This window comes from Nerophis ophidion, linkage group LG28, assembly GCF_033978795.1.
Source record: "Nerophis ophidion isolate RoL-2023_Sa linkage group LG28, RoL_Noph_v1.0, whole genome shotgun sequence".
Lineage (NCBI taxonomy): Eukaryota > Metazoa > Chordata > Actinopteri > Syngnathiformes > Syngnathidae > Nerophis > Nerophis ophidion.
The window spans coordinates 20,033,332-20,059,526 of NC_084638.1; the positions used below are offsets into that span (position 1 = coordinate 20,033,332).

The 26,195-nt window shown below is 39.7% G+C and overlaps 2 protein-coding genes across 3 annotated transcripts; one reads left to right on the forward strand and one right to left on the reverse strand.

Moving 5' to 3' along the window:
* Positions 1-545: 545 nt before the first annotated feature.
* Positions 546-9,830, reverse strand: LOC133545454 (zinc finger protein OZF-like). Of its 2 annotated transcripts, XM_061891065.1 has the most exons (4): positions 9,666-9,830; positions 9,028-9,233; positions 5,493-5,715; positions 546-1,945 (listed from the first exon to the last, which is right to left on the reverse strand). In XM_061891065.1, exons 3-4 carry the CDS (start codon positions 5,713-5,715, stop codon positions 852-854), a joined length of 1,317 nt encoding a protein of 438 aa, XP_061747049.1. In that variant the 5' UTR covers positions 9,028-9,233; positions 9,666-9,830; the 3' UTR covers positions 546-851. The 2 variants fall into 2 exon arrangements, with proteins under 2 accessions (XP_061747049.1, XP_061747048.1); XM_061891064.1 differs by lacking the exon at positions 9,028-9,233 and having other exon boundaries at positions 9,666-9,827.
* Positions 9,831-9,845: 15 nt separating this feature from the next.
* On the forward strand, positions 9,846-22,064 carry LOC133545482 (zinc finger and SCAN domain-containing protein 2-like). Its single transcript, XM_061891124.1, has 3 exons — positions 9,846-10,114; positions 15,777-16,317; positions 20,776-22,064. The coding sequence occupies exon 3, from the start codon at positions 20,826-20,828 to the stop codon at positions 21,921-21,923; it is 1,098 nt and encodes a 365-aa protein (XP_061747108.1). The 5' UTR covers positions 9,846-10,114; positions 15,777-16,317; positions 20,776-20,825; the 3' UTR covers positions 21,924-22,064.
* Positions 22,065-26,195: the final 4,131 nt, after the last annotated feature.

Consider the following 26,195-nt stretch of genomic DNA (forward strand, 5'->3'; position numbering starts at 1 on the left):
AAAAAAGTCTGCGGGCTATAGAGCGTTTTCCGTTCGGGCTCCAGTACTCTGGAATGCCCTCCCGGTAACAGTTCGAGATGCTACCTCAGTAGAAGCATTTAAGTCTCACCTTAAAACTCATCTGTATACTCTAGCCTTTAAATAGACCTCCTTTTTAGACCAGTTGATCTGCAGCTTCTTTTCTTTTTTCTCCTATGCCCCCATGCCCCCCCCCCCCCCCCCCCCCGGTCAGATGACCATGGATGAAGTACTGGCTGTCCAGAGTCGAGACCCAGGATGGACCGCTCGCCGGGACCCAGGATGGACCGCTCGCCTGAGTATCGGCTGGGGACATCGCTACGCTGCCGATCCGCCTCCGCTTGGGATGGTTTCTTGTGGATGGGACTCTCGCTGCTGTCTTGGATCCGCTTTGAACTGAACTCTCGCGGCTGTTTTGGAGCCACTATGGATTGAACTTTTACAGTATCATGTTAGACCTGCTCGACATCCATTGTTTTCGGTCCCCTAGAGGGGGGGGGGGGGGGGGGGGGATGGGGTTGCCCACATCTGAGGTCCTCTCCAAGGTTTCTCATAGTCCACATTGTCACTGGCGTCCCACTGGATGTGAATTCTCCCTGCCCACTGGGTGTGAGTTTTCATTGCCCTTTTGTGGGTTCTTCCGAGGATGTCGTAGTTGTAATGGTTTGTACAGTCCTTTGAGACATTTGTGATTTAGGGCTATATAAATAAACATTGATTGATTGATTGATTGTGCTACACACACACACACACAACAGTGAGGTCACACATGTTATATGTGCTGATGTTGGTAGAAAGTCAAGTTTTGACCGTTTATTTCAAATCCTGCATCTTTATGTGTTGCTGCTGTTCTCAGCAGCACACTTGTGTTTCTTACACTGGTACTTATAAGAGAATCTTTCACCACACACACTGCAACTTAACACTTTCTCCCCTGTGTGTGTTCTCATGTGTACTGTAACAGATTTTGGGTGACGAAAGCTTTTGTGGCAGCTTGAACAGGAGTATGGTTTTTCACTAGAGTGCGTTATCATGTGTGATTTGAAATGGGGCCTTTGAGTAAAATCTCTACCGCAGATTGAACATGAAAAAGGTTTTTCACCAGTGTGTGTTCTCATGTGTACTTTTAAACTTTGATTTATTGCAAAACTTTTACCACATTCTGAGCAGGAAAAGGGTTTTTGTCCAGCGTGTATTCTCATGTGTTCTTTTAAACTTTGTTCTATTACATAACTTTTACCACATTCTGAGCAGGAACAAGTTTTTTCTCCTGTGTGTATTCTCATGTGTCTATTGAAATATTGCCTTTGAGTAAAATCTTTACCGCAGATTGAACATGAAAAAGGTTTTTCTCCAGTGTGTATTCTCATGTGTACTTTCAAATTGCGATTTTCTACAAAACCTTTACTACAGATTGAACAGGTAAAAGGTTTTTCTCCAGTGTGTGTTCTCGTGTGTCTTTTTAAATGCCAATGGTTTTTAAAGGTTTTGTCACAGAGAAAACATTTGAAGTGAGTGTTGTCAGTGTGACATGTCTTATCATCTTTAGAGTCTTCATCATCAGTGTCAGGAGAGTGTGACGTTGTGTCCTCACTATCTGATAGTGGGGCTAAGAGCTTGTCTGCTTGTGATCCTCCACAGTGGTCTCCATCAGCTTCTGTTGTCATGTGTTGTGTTGAGCTGCTGCCTGGAGGCTCCGCCGCTCTTTTCTCCTCAACCTCACAGTTGACCTCATCTTCACTCTTCACACTGATAAGGTGTCTCTTGTCTTCCTTTATAAAGTGGGGGAACAGCCGCTGTTTTTCTTCATCTTTAAAGTGAGGGGCCTGTAGCTCCTCTTCTTTTACTTGGAGGTGCTGTGACCTCTTCTGCTCCACACTGGAAGACCCCTCCTGCTGCTCAGGTGGATGATATTTTTCACAGACGTCTGCAGGACACAAGAAGACATGCAGGGATCGAAATAGATTAAGATTTGACCAATTCAGATTTCATTTTCCATTGTGCTTTACGATTCGGTTATTTGTAGATTCACTTTTGCTTTCACATTCAGTAATAAAGAAAAGAAACAGGTCGATTAGCATTAACTTTGACGAGTTGAGAAGTAACTTGAGCGTACAAAGCAAACAGTGAGGTCTTAAGAGGCACAGATTTTACGGGTCCTCCATGAGGTGCCAGATGGCCCTAAGGTCAATATTATGCTTTGAAAATATCTATAAAATAAAAATATATTCGGCAAAAAAGTAACAAAATACTACACGTTATTTTGTGGCAATTACAAAATAATGTCCAGTATAAATCTCAGGGCATTCAATCAATCACAACTGGACTGTTAAACTGAACATATATATATATATATATATATATATATATATATATATATATATATATATATATATATATATATATATATATATATATATATATATATACATATATATATATATATATATACATACACACACGTACCCCGCCTTCCACCCGATTGTAGCTGAGATCGGCTCCAGCACCCCCCGTGACTCCAAAAAGGGATAAGCGGTACAAAATGGATGGATGGATGGATATATAAACATATATACATGCATATATACAGTTCCGATCAAAAGTTTACATACACTTGTAAAGAACATAATGTCATGGCTGTGTTGAGTTTCCAATAATTTCTACAACACTTATTTTTTTGTGATAGAGTGATTGGAGCACATACTTGTTGGTCACTATAAACACTCATAAAGTTTGGTTCTTTTATGAATTTATTATGGGTCTACTGGAAATGTGAGCAAATGTGCTGGGTCAAAAGTATACATACAGCAATGTTGATATTTGCTTACACGTCCCTTGGCCAGTTTCACTGCAATAAGGTGCTTTTGGTAACCATCCACAAGCTTCTGCTTGAATTTTTGACCCCTCCTCTTGACAAAATTGGTGCAGTTCAGCTAAATTTGTTGGTTTTCTGACGTAGACTTGTTTCTTTAGCATTGTCCACACAATTATGGGAAGGCCATTCTAAAACCTAAATTCTAGCCTGATTTAGACATTCCTTGACCACTTTTTACACGTGTTTGAGGTGATTGTCCTGTTGGGACACCCAAATGCGCCGAAGACCCAACCTCCGGGCCGATGATTTGAGCTTGTCCTGAAGAATTTGGAGGTAATCATCCTTTTTCATTGTCCCATTTAAAGCACCACTTCCATTGGCTGCAAAACAGGCCCAGAGCATAATATGACCACCACCATCCTTGATGGTAGGAATGATGTTCCTGGGATTACAGGCCTCACATTCCCTCCTCCAAACATATCGCTGTATTGTGGCCAAGGAGCTAAATTTTTTTTCATCTGACCACAGAACTTTCCTCCAGAAGGTCTTATCTTTGTCCATGTGATGTCAAATGAAACAAAAATTTAGCTGTTTGGGCACAATACCGTGTTTGTTAGAAAGTTCCACAACTTTTCACGTTATCCCACGCATGTGCTACAGCACTCATCTCATTGTGCAACATGTGAATGTTTGAAGTGGAACTAAATGTGATCTCTGAAAGGGGTACACATTATTTCCAAAGCAGGGCCCCCATCCACTTATACAAGACTAGAACATATCTGATGAAAACCAACATTATTTTGTTATTTTATTCATAAGTGGGCCATACCACCTATTAGGGTTGTACGGTATACCGGTATTAGTATTGTACCGCGATACTAATGAATTATTTTCGAAACTATACCGTCTTTGAAACGTACCGATCCCGCACCGCCCCCCTCCCGCGTTGAAGTTACGTCATGACATTGCTGGTTTACGAGCAGACGAGCATGTTCGGCGGCACAAATCACGGACTACTTACAAGCAGACACAGTTTGTAGACAGGAAAGGGAGAATGGATGCCTTTTGGCTAGAAAACTAACAATAAAGGTGAAGTTATAAGACTAAAACACCCTCAGGAAGAGGTGCTTTAAGACATGGCTAGTTATCTAGCGACTAACGTCCATCCGCCGTCGGCAGTGTTTTAGCGACTTCTAAATCACTAATCCTCGCCTCCACGGCGACAAATAAAGTAAGTTTCATACAGGTACATTATCACTGGAGGACGAGGAACAGCTAAACATGCTTCACTACACATCGTAGCTCACCGGCATCAAAATGTAAACAAACGTCACATACCTAGTTGATACTACTATGATTACGTCGATATTTTTTGGCATCACAAAATCTTCTTTCTTTTTAAAAAAAATGTATATTATGTTTATAAACTCAGGAAATATGTCCCTGGACACATGAGGACTTTGAAGATGACTAACGTATGATCCTGTAACTACTTGGTATCAGATTGATACCCACATTTGTGGTATCATCCAAAACTAATGTCAAATATCAAACAACAGAAGAAAAAGTGATTAATACATTTTAACAGAAGTGTAGACAGAACATGTTAAAAGAGAAAATAAGCAGATATTAACAGTAAATGAACAAGTAGATTAATAGTCAATTTTTACAGTTTGTCCTTAATAAAGTTGACAAAATAATAGGTGTATAAATGAGACAATATGTTACTGCATATGTCAACAGACTAATTAGGAGTCTTTGTTTGTTTACTTACTACTAAAAGACAAGTTGTCTAGTATGTTCACTATTTTATTTAAGGACTTAACTGCAATAAGAAACATATGTTTAATGTACCCTTAGTTTTTTTAAATTAAAATAAAGCCAATAATGCCATTTATGTGGTCCCCTTTATTTAGAAAAGTACTAAAATAATTTTAGTACCGGTACCAAAATATTGGTATGGTTACAACACTACCACCTATATTTGAATATTGTCTAATGGAAATGACTGCTGTCTGATAATCACATTAATAACCAGTGTTGGCGTTAACACACTTTTTATGTCTTTGTACGCATTGAAATAAAAAAGGACGTGCATTTCTGTAAGTCCGCGCGTCCCTGGGATGCAGAGTTTTTGTTTTTTTTAACCGACCTGCCTTCTCCGGGTCAAAACTCCAGTTTGCTTGTTTTTTTAATCGATTATTGCTTTTCGCCGGTGTTTTGTTTTGTTTATTATGACAGTGCGATCTTATCACGCCGTCACTTGAGGCACGTCAGCGGGAGCAAGCGCGCTGTCGGTTGGTAGAGTGGCCGTGCCAGCAACTTGAGAGTTCCAAGTTCGATCCCCGCTTCCTCCATCCTAGCCACTGCTGTTGTGTCCTTGGGCAAGACACTTTACCCACCTGCTCCCAGTGCCACCCACACTGGTTTAAATGTAACTTAGATATTGGGTTTCACTATGTAAAAATACTTTGAGTCACTAGAGAAAAGCGCTATATAAATATAATTCACTTCCCTAATTAACACAATTGATGAGCATTTATTTTTAAATGGTGGTGTTAAAAAGCAAATATATCTCCATCTTTACTCATAAGTGTGGCCCCCGGATGAACATGTGTGACAAACATTGTATTAGATGATATGTGGATGTTGTGCTTACTTGGACTGTGATGAAGCTGTGAGGACTCAGGTGGTTTGTCTTCATGCTCTTCAGTCTTCACGGAGACAACAGTCAGTGGAAACTTGCTGAGCTCAGCCTCCTCCTGCCCTAGAAGACACTCTTCCTCCTGGGTAACCCAGAGATCCTCCTCTTCCTCTTTAATGTGGGGGGGCTGTAGATCCTCCTGCTGCTGAAGAGGACGTTCTTCTTGACGAGCGTTCATCTGTTGGACGTCCGCAAGACAACACAAACAAACTTCAGCTCAGATGTGTCAAATATTTTTTAGTCTATCAAATATAATATTTTCCAAATGGACTGACACCACTTTGTGGTGATGTTCTTCTACACATGGAATAATCATCAGTTATTGATTATTATGAATTGTGTAATTAATCTTGTTTTCTGCATTTACATTAATTGTTGATAAAAAGTAACAACTTATAGAAAACCTCCTGCTGGGATTTTAATACCGTCATGACTGCATGAAGTCAGTCTGCACAAATAAAAGTTTCATTGTGCTGCAGCATCAAGTGACGCCAACTCGCTCCTCCCACTACCAACCTACCAGCCAACCTTGACGTGCACCTCCAAAATAGTCCCACCTTGCGTCAACGGTGACCAGGACTGCAGAGCTGTGACTAGTTGGCTTTACTTTTACGCGCAATATCCTCTCCTTGTTCTTCCTTCTACGAAAGCAACATTTTTAACCCAACAGAAAACAAACAGAAGCGCAGCGAAGCACGTGTAACAAGTGCCAGCGAGTGTGGCCGTGCGATACTATGTTGGTTGAACCTCACCCACACCTTAAGAAATGTGCTGGCGTGAGAAGATATATACCCTCTATATTGCCAAAAGTATTTGGCCACCCATCCAAATGATGAGAATCAGGTGTTTTAATCACTTATAAAATCAAGCACTTAGGCATGGAGACTGTTTCTACAAACATTTTGTGAAAGAATGGGCCGCTCTCAGTGATTTCCAGCGTGGAGCTGTCATAGGATGCCACCTGTGCAACAAATCCAGTCGTGAAATGTCCTCGCTCCTAAATATTCCAAAGTCAACTTTATTATAAGAAAAGTGAAGAGTTTAGGAACAACCGCAACTCAGCCATCAAGTGTTAGGCCACGCAAACGGACAGAGAGGGGTCAGCGGATGCTGAAGCGCATAGTGCAAAGATTTTCTGCACAGTCGGTTGCTACAGAGCTCCAAACTTCATGTGACCTCCCAATTAACCCACGTTCAGTAGGCAGGGAGCCTCACGGAATGGCTTTCCATGGCCGTGCAGCTGCATCTAAGCCATAAATCACCAAGTCCAATGCAAAGCGTGGGATGCAGTGGTGTAAAGCACGTCACCACTGGACTCTAGAGCAGTAGAGACGCCTTCTCTGGACTGATGAGTCACGCTTTTTCCATCTGACAATCTGATTGACCAGTCTGGGTTTGGAGGTTGCCAAGAGATTGCCACATTGCCGACGGCATTGTGCCGAGTGTGAAATTTGGTGGGGGAGGAATTATGGTGTGGGGTTGGTTTTTCAGGAGTTGGGCTTTGCCCCTTAGTTGCAGTGAAAGGAACTTTGAATGCTCCAGGATACCAAAAAATTTTTGAACAATTCCTTGGGATGGCAATTCAAGTTCATATGTGAGTAAAGGCAGATGGCCAAATACTTTTGGCAATATAGTGTATATACATATGTGTATATATATATATATATATGTATTAGGGGTGGGCAAATTAATGCGTTAATTACGCCGACAATTATTTTATCGCACATTTGCGTATGTTGTTTACATGCTTTTATTTTGTTAACGCCTTTTCTTAACAAGATGGCATCTCCCGGATGTACTCCGGCGTCGAGGGGCTCTTGGTAAAGATGGAACATTTGGCAAAAATACCGGAAAATTCTGCAAATTTCATGGCTGGCTTACAGCGTGGTCACTCCGGGATCACTTACGACCGCCAGACAATTCTGAATGTGGATAGATCGGGCCGTTTTGGACTGAATGACGCGTGCTTGCTAGACCAGCTAGCCAGCATGTGAATACTTTGCCGGCTACATCCAGCGGCTTGTGAAGCAGCGGAGTATTTGTGTTGTCTGTCTATTTATGAATCATGCAGACAAGGAGTGTTGGCTGAGTTCTTAACGTTTGCTTTTAGAGCGTGCATATCACAACACACAAGATGCCGTCATGGCGACACAACCTATACCGGGCTACCGCGCATGCTCGTCACTCCTGTTGCATGCTGGGTAGGGTAGTTCTTTTTTTCCCTGGCTCATAACATGACAATATAGTACCATGTATATGCGTTCAGTTTATCAAAGCACCAAGCAAACAATCTGAAAATTCCCATCATATCAATTCCTAGATATGGTCATAATTATTTTAAGTGCACTACGCAGAATAAACACAACATTATTAATATTGCTACTACGGATAATTTGATCAAAAATTCCCTAAAACAGCCCACTACCTATAATATAGGTTTTTTAAACATAAAATCCCTGATAAAAAAAATGTTTCTGCTGTTACCTCAGAAATTGCCTGTTTAGATGTTATGATTGTGGCTCAGAGATTTGTATGTAGATTATATTTATTTTCCATAACAAACAGGATAACTTAAATACCCTGGCAGTGGCAATAAGCTTAAATGTTTGTATTTACATTTTTTGAGTTGATTTTCATAAAATATGCTATTTAACTGCTACTGTTTAACAAGGATTGATTTAAATTGTGTTTGCACAACAAATGTTTTGGCGCATTTGTTCATGTGGGAGAATATTCCAATAAAGGTGCACTCCACACTACTTTTGAATTCATTATTGGGCTTTGCGTATACAATGCAGTTAATCACGATTAATCGGAGAAATAGTGCGATTAAATTCGATTAAAATTTTTAATCGTTGCCCAGCCCTATATATATATATATATATATATATATATATATATACATATATATATATATATATATATATATATATATATATGTATATATATTTGAATATTTGGGTATCTAATGCTTTGATTACAAACAAAATATTGATATGTGTTCAATTTGTGTGCAGTATATTAAATCCATTTTTAATTTGTAACATTTATTTCATTAAATGTTTATTTTTGTCTAACTGAATGAGCATTAATTGCTTACACATGTACAAATAGTGTATTCGTAATAACAAGCATCAGTTGATTTAATTTCCATGATATGTCTGTCATAATACTAATAATAAAAATAATTGTAATAATTGTATTTTTATCCTGTAAAGCGTCTTTGAGTACACTGAAAAGCGCTATAGCAAATAAAATGTATTATTATTATTATACCATGTGACTTATTCCAGGCTTAAATTATGAGACATTCGTTCCTTTCTAGTAACATATATTTAATGTTAAGCGTGACTGTAATATAGAACAAAAAAACAGTTAAAGTATTAAATAAGTCTATATCTGTTCTACAGTACAACTAAGAAGGACAGCTCCAGACTGGAGAAACTGATCAGGCGGGCCGGTTCTACAATCGGAATGAAACTGGACTCACTGGTGACGGTGGCAGAGAAGAGGACTCTGGACAAACTAGTGAGCATCCTGGATGATGCCAGTCACCCTCTGCATAGCGTCATCAGTAGCCAGAGGAGCCTGTTCAGTGCTAGACTGCTTCATCCCAAGTGCAGGACTAATAGACTCAAAAACTCCTTTGTCCCACACGCCATTAGACTGTACAACTCCTCTCTGGGACGGGGTGTACTAGGATGACAGGGGATGCAAAACAATAACAGTGCAATACGTTTTCATAACATGGTCACTACTGCCTACTTTCTCTTGTTATATTCTTGTTTTACTGTTGTATTTTTATTCCCATTGTTGCTTTTTATTATTTACTGTTATTGTAATATTTCTCTATTTTGTTTCCATTTAAACCCCCATTATTTACTTTTTTAAATTGATCTCAACTCTGTACACTGCTGCTGGAATTTTAATTTTCTTGAAGGAATCAATAAAGTACTATCTATCCATCTATCTATCTATCTATAATTCTCACAGGAAACATATAAAATACACTTCTCAAAAAAAAACGCTCACATTTGCTACAAAGGTCTGCTAACGCTAGCACGTTAGCTTCGAAAAACATATCAGGTAAATAACAGAAATAATATCAAAATATATAATTTATATTACCTCAAAAGCCGCGTGTAGAAGAGAGGAGTGGAATATATTCTTCCTATTGTTACACCAGCAACTCTTAAATGGGACTTTTTTTTGTTCTGTGGCTGGGCGAAGGAAGTGTGCACCACTCACTATTGTCCCAGTGAAACACGTGTTTGGCCAACATTTATTCCGCGGTTGGGAACACCTCGATGACGTCACACAGGAGGAAGAACAAAACAAGATGGCGTCTCGAGGAGAATACGTTGTTTTGGTTCTTATGGTTTCTAGGTCTTCATTACAACGTACAAGTGCACATGTGTGTCGTTTAACAGAGTAAACGTCGTCATTAATTGTTTGTATGCAGATACATTAGTCTGAGTGCACTTTGACGTGCTAGCCTAGCCTGCTGGTTAGCTTAGCTTGTTAGCTGCTAACAAACAGAGGCAGAAGTGATCGACACATCAAAGCAGAGATCCAATGTAAGTGTAAAGTGTTTTTATTGTGTGAACATGTCTACATTACAAATGATGTGCGTGTTGGTGACTCAGCGACTAACTGCTGCCGTTGAAAAAATATTTGTAATGTTAGAAAAAAAAAAAACGCTAGCAGAGTACAAGGAAACATTTTGTCCAACAAAAGAGGAGAAGGAGTGACAACATCAACTACTGGACGTTGTTTTCAATAAACATCAAGTTGTGTTACACATCCATCTATCTTCTTCTGCTTATCCGATTTCGGGTCGCGGGGTCAGCAGCCTAAGCAGAGAAGCCCACACTGTAAGAAATTTCACCGTTTAATAACAGTAACCTACTGGCAGCTAATGGTTCCAGTAAATAACTGTTTTTCTACAGCACACATACTGTGATTTATCACTTCAGTTTATTACTGTAAAAGGTATCACAGTACTGTGCTGTATCAAATATACGCTTCACAGCATAATACTGTCATCTGTTTAGCGGCATTACACTGTTATTTTAGTGTATCTACTGTAATATGCATGGCAGTTAATTACAGTAAAATAATTGTAAGCACTACAGACTGAGCTTTACAGTATAATGCCACAAGAAGTTAATGAGTTGAACTTTTAATTTTTCAAAATCAAAACCCCTGCAATCTGCTGGCATAAAAATGACTGGAGAAATGGCCTTGCAAGTTTATGCTTTTATTAACCAATTATTTTTAAGCGCATCAAACACATTCAATGTACATTTAGTGCATTCTTCTTTTTTTCAGTGAAGCATTTTAACATTTAGAACAATGTTAAGCAAATTTAGCATCAGAAGAATCCATAGAACTAGATAATCAAAATGAAAATGTCCATTTAGATATCCTCCCACCAGGACACCCCCACACCCCCAAACATAGTGCCTCTGTTGTACCATCCGAGAGAGCACACACATTTTAAATTAACATTTTAACATTTAAAACAATGTTAAGCAACTCCTGCAATCGGAACAAACGATGGCATCAGAGAACGTGGTTCCTACATCCGGATAACAATCAAAACGATCAAAATGAAAATGTACATTTGGATATGATGTAAACATCCCCCCCACACACACCTCCATACATAGTGGCTCTGCTTCACCGTCAGAGAGGGCACACACATTTTCAAATAACATTTTTAACATTTAGAACAAAACAAGTTGGGATCATGTGCAATAGAAAAATTTGTAAAACAAAACTGAACTGCATAATTGACTAAACTAACTGAACATGACATACCCAGTGTTCAGTGGTCGGGCAACATAAAGCCCCACCAAAGTCTGTGAGCATTTTTATAAGAGTGGCTACGTGAGAATTTACAGTTGCTGCCTTTTTCTGGACCAGCTTCCCGGTCTTCTTGGACGCCACCTTTCCCTGGCTAGCCTTTGTTCCCCTCTCAGGTTTAATGCCAATGAATCGCCTAAAAAACAGAGAAAGCATATAAGATATTCTGTTGTGATTGAAGATTACTTGCAGTCGATACAGAACTCCCCTTACATTGCTAATTTATGAATATCTACCGCACAAATATTCATATCAATTTTAGGATATATGTGAGCCTATACCATAACCACAGCTATAGATGAGTGAATGCTCTAAAACCCATTAAGACAAATTCAGAGAGGAAGGCAATGCTAAAACCTCCCAAATCCCTCTCTCTATTTATGTACTTCTCTCCGTCTATCTTTTGCCATCTTTTGGTAGCACATTTATAATCCCTTCATTGGCAGACAAAACAACCATGTAATGACATTGTGTATCTGGCATATTACTGCACAGGAGCATGCAACATGGATACTTCTTTGACACGTTTACATACTTACCCCTGCCTAGGAGGTTATGTTTTTGTTGATGTTAGTGGATTTGCAAAATTTGGAAACAGCTCAAACGGATTTTGATCACATATTCGCACAAGGTGGATATCCAGATAAAGAACAGATTGTTAGATTTTGGTGGAGACCTGGATCACTGTCAGGATCCAGGATTCTGTCAGAGACCCCACTGTTATAAGCTGTGATAGAGGCTAAGAGCCAGGAGTAGTCCCCAGCACACTAGAAAATAATTTCCTACCTAAGGTCATATCTGGACACACCAAAATATTGCTGCCAATGACCCTATTGTGGTGGTCTGCACTCTTCACATGCTTTTCTAGTTTGTTATCTAGTGTTTTGGTAACTTACCTACTGTAGTACAACTTAATATGTTGTAATGCATGCCAAAAAAAACAACAAAAGGCAGGGTATCAAAAGAGGGATGGCAGAGACAGATACATTCTCTTCACCTGGCTTTATGTCCATTTCAAAGCACAACCAGCCTCATTTTGGTAACCATGTGGGTCGACTGGATTGTTCAGACCGGTTGGAACAAGTTGCACAAAGATGAGGTAGCTGTGGTTTGAGATGTTGATATGTTTGACAGACTTAGGTCTGGTGGCCAAAAATAATTACTCTAGATCAAAAAACATTTAATGTGGTAATAATTCATTCACTCTGAATCCAGCATCACACTTTGGATGAACATGCCATTTTCAACTTGCTATCAAAAGAAACATTTGTAATAAGAGGGTCCACAAAGGAACAGAAGAGTCATTGATTTAAGGCACAAAATTGGGGAAATGACAAGTGAAATTCCTGAACAGAGGTGAGAAAAGGGGCAAAATATCCTAACAGTATTTAACAGTATAAAGAGGATTTACCTTTGAACAAATTCCAATGTCCGAGCACCTTCCTCTTGGTATTCCAAGTTGAACACATAGTAGGTGGCAAGAAGGGCAGCAAGCCCTTAGATGAAGCTAGGTTGGACGCCTTCGCAGATGACATCACCTTTCATGCTGATCATCTAACGTTTTATTGTGACTTTGTCACCAGCAACTGGAACAGTCAAGAAATACAGTTTATGTTCCTAAACAGTATCCAATATGGGTAGCATTTTAAAGGTATTTTGAATGGCCACCTTACACCCAAAAATATATCGCTTTCTCTTTACTTTGTTTATATCTAGTTTCCCAAGGCAGTGTTTCTCATCCTTTTTTTCAGTGATGTACCCCCTTTGGACAATTTTTTAATTCAAGTAGCCCCTAATCAGAGCAAAGTATTTTTGGTTGAAAAACAGAGATAAAGAAGTAAAATATAGCACTTTGTCATCAGTTTCTGATTTATTAAATTGTATAACAGTGCAAAATATTGCTCATTTGTGGTGGTCTTTCTTGAACTGTTTGGAAAACAAAGATTAAAAATAAACAAGTGATTCAAGTATAAATAGAAATTTCTACACAGAAATAATCATCAACTTAAAATGCCCTCTTTGGGGATTGTAATAGAGATCCATCTGGATTCATGAACTTAATTCTATACATTTCTTCACAAAAAAAGTAATCTTTAACATCAATATTTATGGAACATTTCCACAAAAAATCTAGCTGTCAGCACTGAATATTGCATTGTTGCATTTTTTTTCTCAGTTTATGAACTATATTTTGTTGAAGTATTATTCAATAAATACTGCGATGAGGTGGCGACTTGTCCAGGGTGTACCCGCCTTCCACCCGATTGTAGCTGAGCTAAGCACCAGCATCCCCCGAAACCCCAAAGCGAATAAGCGGTAGGAAATGGATGGATGGATTATTCAATAAATATATTTATAAAGGATTTTTGAATTGTTGCTATTTTTAAAATATTTAAAGAAAAATCTCACATACCCTTTGGCATACCTTCAAGTACCCCCAGGAGTAAGCGCACCCCTATTTGAGAACCACTGTCCTAAGGCAGTGGTTCTCAAAAGGGGGTACGTGTACCCCTTGGGGTACTTGAAGGTATGCCAAGAGGTATGTGAGATTTAAAAAAAACACATTTTAGAAATAGCAACAATTCAAAAATCGTTTATAGATATATTTGTTGAATAATAATTCAACAAAATATGAATATAAGTTCATAAACTGTGAAAATAAATGCAACAATGCAATATTCAGTGTTGACAGCTAGATTTTTTTGTGTGGACATGTTCCATAAATATTGTTTATGTTTAAAATATTGTTTTTTTGTGAAGAAATGTTTAGAATGAAGTTGATGAATCCAGATGGATCTCTATTACAATCCCCAAAGAGGGCACTTTAAGTTGATGATTACTTCTATGTGTAGAAATCTTTATTTATAATTGAATCACTTGTTTATTTTTCATCAAGTTTTTAGTTTTTTCTTTATCTTTTTTTTCCCAAATAGTTCAAGAAAGACCACTACAAATGAGCAATATTTTGCACTGTTATACAATTTAATGAATTGGAAACTGATGACATATTGCTGTATTTTACTTCTTTATCTCTTTTTTTCAACCAAAAATGATTTGCTCTGATTAGGGGGCACTTGAATTAAAAAAAAATTCACACGGGGTACATCACTGAAAAAAGGTTAAGAACCACTGTCCTAAGGTGTACTGCTGCAAATCATTACTTTCCAATGTTCGAAATGACAAAAACAACAATGATACAAATACATCTGCAGGAGAGCATAGTATACATATATTTAGGACAAACAGACTTATGTTCTGCGCTCCATGAGACACTTACCTAGCAGTATCAGTCGTGGACTGGTCGGGAGGGTCAGTGTCCGCTCCACATCGCCTGCAGTGGCAGACATCTGTAGAAAAAATAGGTCACCATGATGACTTGTAACAAAATATAACATGGCAGTTTGGAGCATCATTTAATTAAAATTCAAGAATGCATAGTGCTAAACTTACATCTGCCAGGAGTATCAGTGCACCTCTTCTTTCATCAAAATAGGCAATCAACAGCTGGATGATATGAAGAGTCAACTCCCCATCTTCATCCACAGGAAGGGTAGACTGAGCATTATGGTTCATAGCTTTTTTTCCCAAATACAGCCATACTCATTCAGGGAAAGCACACTTAAACGATGCGTTGGGCATAAAACTATGACTTTGCATGTGTCTAACATACGCAAGCACATTGCTGCAAGCCGTAGCGCATATGTTGCAAGTTAATATCTTTTTTTTTATAATCACGCTGACAAAAATGACGAAAACTTAGCTAACTAGCATGCAGCGGTACATGTGATGCTGACTGTGACGCTATGTAATTTCGTACTTTATAAATATATGTATATAAAGCAATTCTAACAGAAAATGACACATCAAGGTACAAGTGACTTTGATTGTACGGTAATTCCATTTTGTTTTCAAAAAGAGACCAGTAGGATGGATGTAGCTCCGGCGGCCAGGTGATCGTGTAGATCAGTGGTTCCCAAAGTGGGCGGTACCGCCCCCCTGTGGGGCGGTGGAAGGATCTGGGGGGGCGGTGAGGAAGAAGGGGGCGGTAGGGGGGCGGCAGTCCGAAGTCGAAGTCAGAAGTTCGAACGTTTGTTTGACGATTTGTACACAACACGTGCAGCAGGACGAGTCAGTGGACGACGCATCAGGGTCCGGTTACCACATGCCGCTCTGGCCCAGTCAGATCCGACAGCATTGACTCCATCCCATTAATATTAAGTGTGAGACAATGAAGGTTACTGGTGGAATGTTTATTTACCATTCTATGTTGCTGAAACAGTTAAAACTGCTAAAAAATAAATTGGTTTACTAAATTGGGTTTTATTTGTGAAATACACATTTGTGTTTAACCTTTCTCTTTTCAAATTGCAGCATACCAAATATCAAGAAAGAGGTGTTTGTTTCCATATGTGTCTGTGGGGGGGTGCTGATTCTCATCCCAGTCGCCTCACACTCGGCTGTGAACCGATCCAGTGAGAGCTGAAGATCCTGGCCAGTTGAAACCATCAGGACCACATCATCTGCAAAATCCTGCAGCCATCAAACCGGATCCCCTCAACGCCTTGACTGCGCCTAGAAGTTCTGTCCATAGAAGTTATGAACCTCCTTGGCGGAGTCCAACCCTCCCTGGAAAAGTGTCCGACTTACTGCCGGCAATGTGGACCAAGTTCTGACACTGATCATACAGGGAGCGGACCGCCATAATCAGACAGTCCGATACCCCATACTCTCTGAGCCCCCCCCCACAGGACTTCCCGGGGGACACGGCCGAATGCCTTCTCTAAGTCCACAAAGCACATGTAGACTGGTTGGGCAAACTCCCATGCACCCTCAAGTACCCTGCTGGGAGTATAGAGCCGGTCCACAGTTCCACGACCAGGACGAAAACCACACTGTTCCTCCTGAATCCAAGGTTCGACTATGCGGCATAAACTCCTCTCCAGTACACCTGAATAGACCTTCCCGGGAAGGCTGAGGATGCTTATACATATTGACACAAATATATAAAAAACACTAACCTTATGAAAGATGCTTTTGCAATTCTTCAATTTGATCTTTCACAACAAGGTTAAATCACCATAAATGATTCCCGGGTGTGGCACCCCTGCTGTCCACTGCTCCCCTCACTTCCCAGGGGGTGATCAAGGGGATCGGTCAAATGCAGAGGACAAATTTCACCACACCTAGTGTGTGTGTGACAATCATTGGTACTTTAACTTTAACTTAACTTAACCTAGTGGCCACAATAATTCATTAAGTCAAGCTCATGGCGCAGAAAGTTGAACGCTGCGGACACGTTTGTTACTGGATACTTTCATCACATTTCTGTTTTGAAGACTTTGTGCACGTATTAAGCAACTGTAATTATTTGATATGCTTAGATGTGCTGTTTTAGCTTAGCTGTTGTGTAGCTCCTAGCTCCTCGTAGCCTACAGCAGGTGTGTCCAAAGTGCAGCCCATAGCTATGTGTTTAACAGACGACAACGGGGAGTGTTGAAAATGTGGTATTTGCGTATCGGTCTAAATCGGCGGCAGCTATGCCCTGTTTCGTCATTGGACCTAAGTCTTTGGCTTGGTAGGCGGGTTCGAGCCTACCAAGCCAGGTGGTACAAGCACGAGCATGGAGGAGCCTTTGTGGTGGTGTCGCAGCTTGGTGGTCGTGCCGTCAGGTAACACCAGGAAGGTTCTTTCTGTGAGATATTGACTGGTGCTTTTTTTCTCCCTGGACTCTGACTTCATATCTGGTGTTGTCCTTCAGACCTCGGCCAAGAAGCCATGTAAACAGTGGCAAGAATGTGGGCGATAAGAGTGTATGTGCGTGGGCATGAAGTTGCACCCAGTTTCAACTGGAACTCAGGACACATGATTAGTTGAACGGCCTATTCAAATCTATATTAAACATTTCTTAATCACTTCATCTTTCATTATCTTAATTATATCCCAACTTTAGCTACCTTTAAAAATGAGTGACTTATTCTAGTCCATTAGTAAATAAATTGTTTTCCTGAATCAGTCTCCTCACTTTAACCAGACCCTTTAAAAGGGAAAGCCTGAAAAAAGGACAGTATGAGGATGAACTCATCACATTTGCTATGAGTCATTTTATTATTGATATATTATGTTCTTGTTACTTGGGACGGTATAGCTCGGTTGGTAGAGTGGCCGTGCCAGCAACTTGAGGGTTCCAGGTTCGATCCCAGCTTCTGCCATCCTAGTCACTGCCGTTATGTCCTTGGGCAAGACACTTTACTCACCTGCTCCCAGTGCCACCCACATTGGTTTAAATATAACTTAGATATTGGGTTTCACCATGTAAAATGCTTTGAGTTACTAGAGAAAAGCGTTACTTAAATATAATTCACTTAACTTCACATGATATCTTGTTTTTCTAATTTGAGAATCCCCGAAGGGAAATTAAAATTTTCAGTGCAATCCCATTCAAGGTCAGACAAACATTACAGGGAGACAGAATGGGATCGCTGACGGGTCTGCCAACTTCCGGCGCCCCTTACAAAAAAGGTGAGATACACGTAAACAAGTGGGGGGGGGGGGGTGTCCAGACTGAGGCCAAGGGGGAAAAAAACAACTCATTGTCATAGTACACATCCCTCTCACATGTGTGTAAGAGGGAAACATCAAAAATCAAAGAACCCAAAGGACATTAAAGGGGAAAATTATCACTATTTCAGAAGGGTTCAAACCAATAAAAATCAGTTCCCAGTAGCTTATTTTATTTTTCAAAGTTTTTTTCAAAATGTTACCCATCATGGAATATCCCGAAAAAAGGCTTTAAAGTGCCTGATTTTTGCTATCTGTATATCCACCCGTCCATTTTCCTCTGACGCCAATACACACAAACATGGCAGATAGAACAGAAAGATATAACGACATTAGCTCGGATTCAGACTCGTATTTCAGCGGCTTAAGCGATTCAACAGATTACGCATGTATTGAAACGGATGGTTGGAGTGTGGAGGCAGATCGCGAAAACGGAATTGAAGAAGAAACTGAAGCTATTGAGCCATATCACAACAGAAAAAGTCAAAGAGGACAAATTCGGCGATCGCCTTCTAACCAACGATTGCATCTTTTTACACCTGGAGCAACTTAAATCCGTCGATTGGTAAGTGTTTTTTTGGCATTAAATGTGGGTGGAGGGAAAGGCTGGATGCAAATATAGCTACAAATAAGGCATAATGACAGCTAGCCCAAATAGCATGTTAGCATCGATTAGCTGGCAGTCATGCCGTGACCAAATATGTCTGATTAGCACATAAGTCAATAACATCAACAAAACTCACCTTTGTGATTTTGTTGACTTTATCGTTGGAAATGCATCTGCTTTGAGTGTTGCAGGATATCCACACATCTCTGAGCCATCTCTGTCGTAGCATCGCTATCGTCGGTAAAATGTGCAGAACAAACGGGGGACTTTCTCATGTTTTGACCTCTGGTGTACTTGAATCCGTCGATTGGTATGTGTTTGTTTGGCAATAAAAGTGGGTGGAAGGAAAGGCTGGATGCAAATATAGCTACAAATGAGGCATAATGATGCAATATGTATATAAAGCTAGCCTAAATAGCATGTTAGCATCGATTAGCATGCCATGACCATGATTAGCACACTCCACGTAAGTCAACTTGAATCCGTCCCTGATTGTGTTGTTACACCCTCCGACAACACACCGACGAGGTATGACATCTCCAAGGTACGGAAAACGTGGCGCAGTGGGAGAGTGGCCGTGCGCAACCCGAGGGTCACTGGTTCAAATCCCACCTAGAACCAACCTCGTCACTTCCGTTGTGTCCTGAGCAAGACACTTCACCCTTGCTCCTGATGGGTGCTGGTTAGCGCCTTGCATGGCAGCTCCCTCCATCAGTGTGTGAATGGGTAAATGTGGAAGTAGTGTCAAAGCGCTTTGAGTACCTTGAAGGTAGAAAAGCGCTATACAAGTACAACCCATTTATCATTTAAAACAGTCGAAAAAACGGAAAATAACAGAGCTGATTTGACTTGGTGTGTGTAATGTGTTTGAGAAAATAGCGGATTTCTTCCCGTTGTAACGTCACGGGTGAAAGGTCATTGCTCCGACAGCGAACAAGTGAAAGGCGTTTCAATCGCCAAATTCACCCTTTTAGAGTTCGGAAATCGGTTAAAAAAAACAGATGGCCTTTTTTTCTTCAACATCAAGGTATATATTGACGCTTACATAGGTCTGGTGATAATGTTCCCCTTTAAAGACATTAAAGTAGCGGAGCTGATGCAACCAGACACTTCTACATACAGCTATGAATAAAAAGTAAAAGAAACATATACACTGTGGTGGCCTCTGCGGTGTTCCAAGCCGTCGTCTGCTGGGGTGGAGGGAGCATGGCCAGAGACAGGAGCAGACCCAACAAAGCAACCAAGAGAGCCGACTCCACTCTCGGTTGCCAACCAACTCTCGGCCAGTGTTCTGTCCGCATGGATGAGCGAGGATACGTCCAAGAAGACTGAGGTGTCCGATACCTCCTCATTCAGCCAAGACACTGTGAAGCTTGTCCGTCCCGATGCTCAGTGCCAGCTCCGCAGCCCTGTCTCTTCATCCGCATCTCCTCCAGTCTCTCCAAACTGACTCTGATGTGGCTGAGACCCAGCAGCTGGTCTCCATGGCCAAAAGGCTCCTGGGAGGCAGATCCAGAAGTCCACAAAAAAGCACCGCAGAGGTCACGAAAGTTCGACCCTTTGTCACACAGTCCCAAAGGGTCCCGGACCAGAAGGCAAAAAATATATATATATATATAATAACACATGAAAACAAGAGGGAAACACAAAAGGATGACACAAGAGCCCAGAGCTCCTGCCAACAGCACCCACTACAGCGGCGCCATCTTGGGAAAAAAAAGGTGAATTCCACTTTTTGGAATCATTCACAGTCCCTATGTAAGTTAAAGTTAAGGTCCCAACGGTAGTCACACACTAGGTTTGGTGGAATTATCCTCTGCATTTGACCCATCCCCAAGGTCACCTCCTGGAAGGTGAGGGCAGCGGAGGCCGCACTCGGGAATCATTTGGTGATTTAACCCCCAACCCTTGATGCTGAGTGCCAAGCAAGGAGGCAATGGGTCTGTTTTAAAATGGTTGTATTAGTAATTATATATGAAGTAATATATCGCAAAATCCATGTTAAACCATATCGCCCATCCATAGTGAAAAGTCCTGTCGTCCTTGTTTGTTTTCTTTTCATGTGAAAAATGTTGTAAAGAGCAGCGTGTTTGTGCGTCACTGAGATTTCAAGACAGTTCATACGATAACTTGTTTTTCCTAAATGCATGTAAAAGTACTGAATGCGTTGTGTGACTGAGCAGAGATGGTGTGTTAGTCTTGCAGACGTCTGTGAAGAACATCTTCACCCTGAGCAACAGAAGTGGAGCTTCAGGATGCAGACGGAGGAGCTACAGCCCTCCCACATTAAGATTGAAGAGGAATACTTACTGATCCCCCATTTTAAAATGGAAGAGGAACACCCACCGATCCCCCATTTTAAAGAGGAAGTGGAGGACCCATTGACACCCCATTTTAAAGAGGAAGCGGTGGATCCACAGAGCTCTCACATTAAGGAGGAAGAGGAGAACCCACTGACCCCTCACATTAAAGAAGAAGAGGAGGAACACAGCATCAGTCAGCAGGGAGAGCATCTAGAAGGACTGGAGGAGGTTGATGTCACCAAGATGCCAGTGACTGGTGTCCCTGTGAAGAGTGAAGATGATGAGATCAAATTTGAAGGTGAGGAGAGGGGAGGGGCGGAGCTTTCAAGCAGCAGCTCAACACAACACATGACAACAGAAGCTGATGGAGACCACTGTGGAGGATCACAAGCAGACAAGCTCTTAGCTCCACTATCAGATAGTGAGGACACAACGTCACACTCTCCTGACACTGATGATGAAGACTCTAAAGATGATAAGACATGTCACACTGACAACACTCACTTCAAGTGTTCTCACTGTGACAAAACATTTAAATCTCCTCGTAATTTGAAAAGACACATGATGACACACACTGGAGAAAAACCTCTTTCATGTTCAGTCTGCGGTAAAGGTTTAACTCATAGGCATTATTTGAAAGTACACATGAGAATTCACACTGGAGAAAAACCCTTTTCTTGCTCAGAATGTGGTAAAAGTTTTGTAAGAAATGAAAGTTTAAAAGCACACATGAGAACACACACTGGAGAAAAATATTTTTCATGTACAGTCTGCGGTAAATATTTTACTCATAAGCAACATTTGGAAATACACATGAGAATACACACTGGAGAAAAACCTTTTTTCTGCTCAGAATGTGGTAAAAGTTTTGTAAGAAATCAACATTTAAAAGAGCATTTGAGAACACACACTGGAGAAAAACCTTTTTTATGTACAATCTGCGGTAAAGATTTTACTAATAGTAAACATTTGAAAAGACACATGAGAACACACACTAGAGAAAAACGTGTTCAATCTGTGGTAACGATTTTACTCAGAGGGACGATTTAAAAAAACACAAGAGAATACACACCGGAGAACAACCTTTTTCATGTTCAATCTGTGGTAAAGATTTTACTCGGAGGCACCATTTAAATAAACAAATGAGAATACACACTGGAGAACAACCTTTTTCATGTTCAATCTGTGGTAAAGATTGTACTCAGAGGGACCATTTAAAAATACACATGAGTACACACACTGGAGAAAAACCTTTTTCCTGCTCAGAATGTGGTAAAGCTTTTTTACGAAGTAGCAATTTGAAAAGACACATGATAACACACCCAGGAGAGAAAGTGTTGAGTTGCAGTGTGTGTGGTGAAAGATTCTCTTCTAAGTACCAGTGTAAGAAACACAAGTGTCCTGGTGAGAACAGCAGCAGCAAATGAAAATGCAGGATTAGAAATAAACTGTCAAAACTTAACTTTGACCTTCTAACAACATCAGCACATAGAGTCTAACATTTATAGATTAGATAGAAAGTTTTGCTTTTTTCAGTCAAGTACATGTTTTAATATACATTGTGTACTTTTATTTAAAAATGAAGGCAACACTTTGACTTTAAAGGTGAGAATAAACAGGACAAAACATGTTGCAAATACTTTTTATGTGTATAGAAATATTCAGAAATCATTTCTAATTATTTATGATGTTATAGATAAAATCCTTTATATGATGTACATATTTGTTTTACATTTGTTCATACCTTTGATTTTGAGTACACATAAATCCCTCTTAGTTCATATTTACTGGTTCACATCTGAAACATCTTCTGGACCACTTCTGGAAGCTGATTATTATTTACTTTATACATCATTTGAGCAGGTGTCTTTTATACAAGATGATTTACTTTTGAAACGTGTGAATTTATGAATCATGTGTTGGGTCTCAATCCATTATTTTAATTATCTTTATTACTCTCTTTTGTATTATGAATATTGTTTTATATGTATGTCCCCTTTATGCGATATGTAGATTAGAGGAAATAGCAACATTATATGTGGACGATTATGAAGGATAGTTTTGTTTTTGATCATCTACATTTCTTATTAATAAATACACAACAATTGTTGTTAAAAGTTTTTTTTTCCACCCCTTTTTTAGAATCGCTCAAACATTATCAATGTCAGAAAACATGGGAAACTTTGGAATGTTAGGGAAAAGTCCAAAATGCACATCATTCCACAGAGCTTTACTGTACATCCAGCCATTTGTTCTACCACTTGTCCCTTTCATTTTATATGTATAACCTTTAATCAAAAACTTGACCGCCAAAGGATGTTGCGTTTTAAAAAAAATTCTTCTGTCAGAGTGCTGTTCAACACAGTAAAGAGGAACCTAAGGATGCGCAGGACGCTGAGTAAAACACTTCTTTTACTGCGGAAATCTACTCACAAAAAAAATCCAAACAGGAAGTAACAAAAAGTGAGGGTGCGAAAAAAAGAAGACAAAATGTGCATTGTAAAAAAAAGAACGAAAGCTACTCATATACAAAAATAAACTCAACTTGGTTTGGCGTTACAAGACGTGCACACTACAAAACAACACCAAGATGGATGGCACTGGGAATGGCCGAGGTAGAAAATACTCGAAGCAAGGAATCAATCAACTAGCGTGGAGCGGAATCACCGAGTGCCATCCAGCTGTCAAGGTGCTGCTTAAGTAGCACCAGGGTCAATTGGAAGCAGCTGTGGACGTCCCACAACTCCGCCCACAAGGGCAACACAGGGACTCAAGGAAGAAGGGGAAATGTAAAAACAAGGTCAACGGCACCAAAAGAGGAAAACTGACAATAAAACACCATAAATTGGCAGCAGGCGGTGACAACGTCCCTCAAATTAATTTGGGAATAAATGGACTGAGCATAAGAGATAAATCATCACAAATGAAGAACAATCATTCAAAAAGTTTACATTTGTAACTCACTTCCATCCAAATAAATCCAGGATGTTTCTCCAGAATGTTCCATTGACTGTTATATCTACTAAGAAAATGTAAACCAAATTTTTTTTGTTAAATTCTGTCATTATATATATATATATTAGGGCTGGGCAACGATTAAAATTTTTAATCAAAGTTAACCGCACTATTTCTCCGATTAATCGTGATTAACTGCATTGTATATGCAAAGCCCAATAATGAATTCAAAAGTAGTGTGGAGTGCACCTTTATTGGAATATTCCCCCACATGAACAAAAGCGCCAAAACATTTGTTGTGCAAACACAATTTAAATCAGTCCTTGTTAAACAGTAGCAGTTAAATAGCATATTTTATGAAAATCAACTCAAAAAATGTAAATACAAACATTTAAGCTTATTGCCACTGCCAGGGTATTTAAGTTATCCTGTTTGTTATGGAAAATAAATATAATCTACATACAAATCTCTGAGCCACAATCAAAACATCTGAACAGGCAATTTCTGAGGTAACAGCAGAAACATTTTTTTTATCAGGGATTTTATGTTTAAAAAACCTATATTATAGGTAGTGGGCTCTTTTAGGGAATTTTTGATCAAATTATCCATAGTAGCAATATCAATAATGTTGTGTTTATTCTGCGTAGTGCACTTAAAATAATTATGACCATATCTAGGAATTGATATGATGGGAATTTTCTTATTGTTTGCTTGGTGCTTTGATAAACTGAACATGGTACTATTTGTGATGTTATGAGCCAGGGAAAAAAAAAACTACCCTACCCAGCATGCAACAGGAGTGACGAGCATGCGCGGTAGCCCGGTATAGGTTGTGTCGCCATGACGGCATCTTGTATGTTGTGCTATGCACGCTCTGAAAGCAAACGTTAAGAACTCAGCCAACACTCCTTGTCTGCATGATTCATAAATAGACGGACAACACATATACTCCGCTGCTTCACAAGCCGCTGGATGTAGCCGGCAAAGTATTCCCATGCTAGCTAGCCGATCTAGCAAGCATGCGTCATTCAGTCCAAAACGGCCCGATCTATCCACATTCAGAATTGTCTGGCGGTCGTAAGTGATCCCGGAGTGACCACGCTGTAAGCCAGCCATGAAATTTGCAGAATTTTCCTGGTATTTTTGCCAAATGTTCCATCTTTACCAAGAGCCCCTTGATGCCGAAGTACATCCGGGAGATGCCATCTTGTTCAGAAAAGGCATTAACAAAATAAAAGCATGTAAACAACATACGCAAATGTGCGATAAAATAATTGTCGCCGTTAATAGATTGATGAGTTAACGCGTAATTAATGCATTAATTTGCCCACCTCTAATATATATATATATATATATATATATATATATATATATATATATATATATATATATATTTTTTTTTTTATATTTATATATATATAAATATATATATATATTTTTTTTTATATATATATATGTGTGTGTGTGTGTGTATATATATATATATATATATATATATATATATATATATATTTAGGTGTGAGAGAAAAATGACAAGACTACATCATCTCTACAGAACTGTTTCATGAGGGGTTCCCCCAACCATCAGGAGATTTTAATGGAAGCATTCGCATACAAGTGTTGCTTGGTTTATATAGGGCACAGAGTGGGTGGGTACAGACAGGCGTAGGGGCGTGGTGATTGGGTCATGTGTTGCCTAGGAGGTGTTTTCGTCTGTGGCGGCATGTTGAAATGATTTCACTGCGCTTATTGAGGGATGATAGATCTGGATGATATAAAATAAACAGTTTCTATTTCAAGCATAGGTTGCATCTTTTATTACCACTTTTGTAAGGTGTGCTGGATGCAAGAATTTGCCATGTTATTGAATATTCAACATTATTGTCTTTGAGGTTCCAAATGTGTTTGCTGAGTTCTGTAGAATTCCGCAAAGTCTGGTTTCTAAAGGAGGCGTTGTGATTATTCCATCTTGTTTTGAACGCTCCTTCGGTTAATCCTACGTACGTGTCGGATGCGTTAATGTCCTTGCGTGTTACCTTAGCTTGGTAAACGACTGATGTCTGTAAGCACCCTCCGTTGAGAGGGCAATCAGGTTTCTTGCGACAGTTACATTCCTTATTGGTTTCAGAGTCGTTTAGTCTGGGGGTGGGCAGTCCTTTTGTAATTGCTTTGTTGTGGTTTGAAATGATTTGTTGTATGTTATTCATATAGCTGTAGCTCAATTTAATGTTGTTCTTGTTGAATATTTTTCTTAGGGTGTTGCCTTTGGGGAAGTGTTTGTCGATCAGAGTGAGGAACTTGTGGCCGATATCGGTTGAGACTTTTTTGCTGAATGGGGGGGTTGTACCAGATGATGTTGTTTCGTTT

What these genes read in the sequence shown, in the direction of transcription:
- LOC133545454 (XM_061891065.1), bottom strand. Translation starts at nt 5,715, where the DNA reads ATGAACGCTCGTCAAGAAGAACGTCCTCTTCAGCAGCAGGAGGATCTA. An exon ending in ACAGCTTCATCACAGTCCAA is followed by an intron (nt 1,946 to 5,492) that starts GTAAGCACAACA and finishes TGTGTCCTGCAG; the next exon opens with ACGTCTGTGAAAAATATCAT.
- LOC133545482 (XM_061891124.1), top strand. Translation starts at nt 20,826, where the DNA reads ATGCAGACGGAGGAGCTACAGCCCTCCCACATTAAGATTGAAGAGGAA.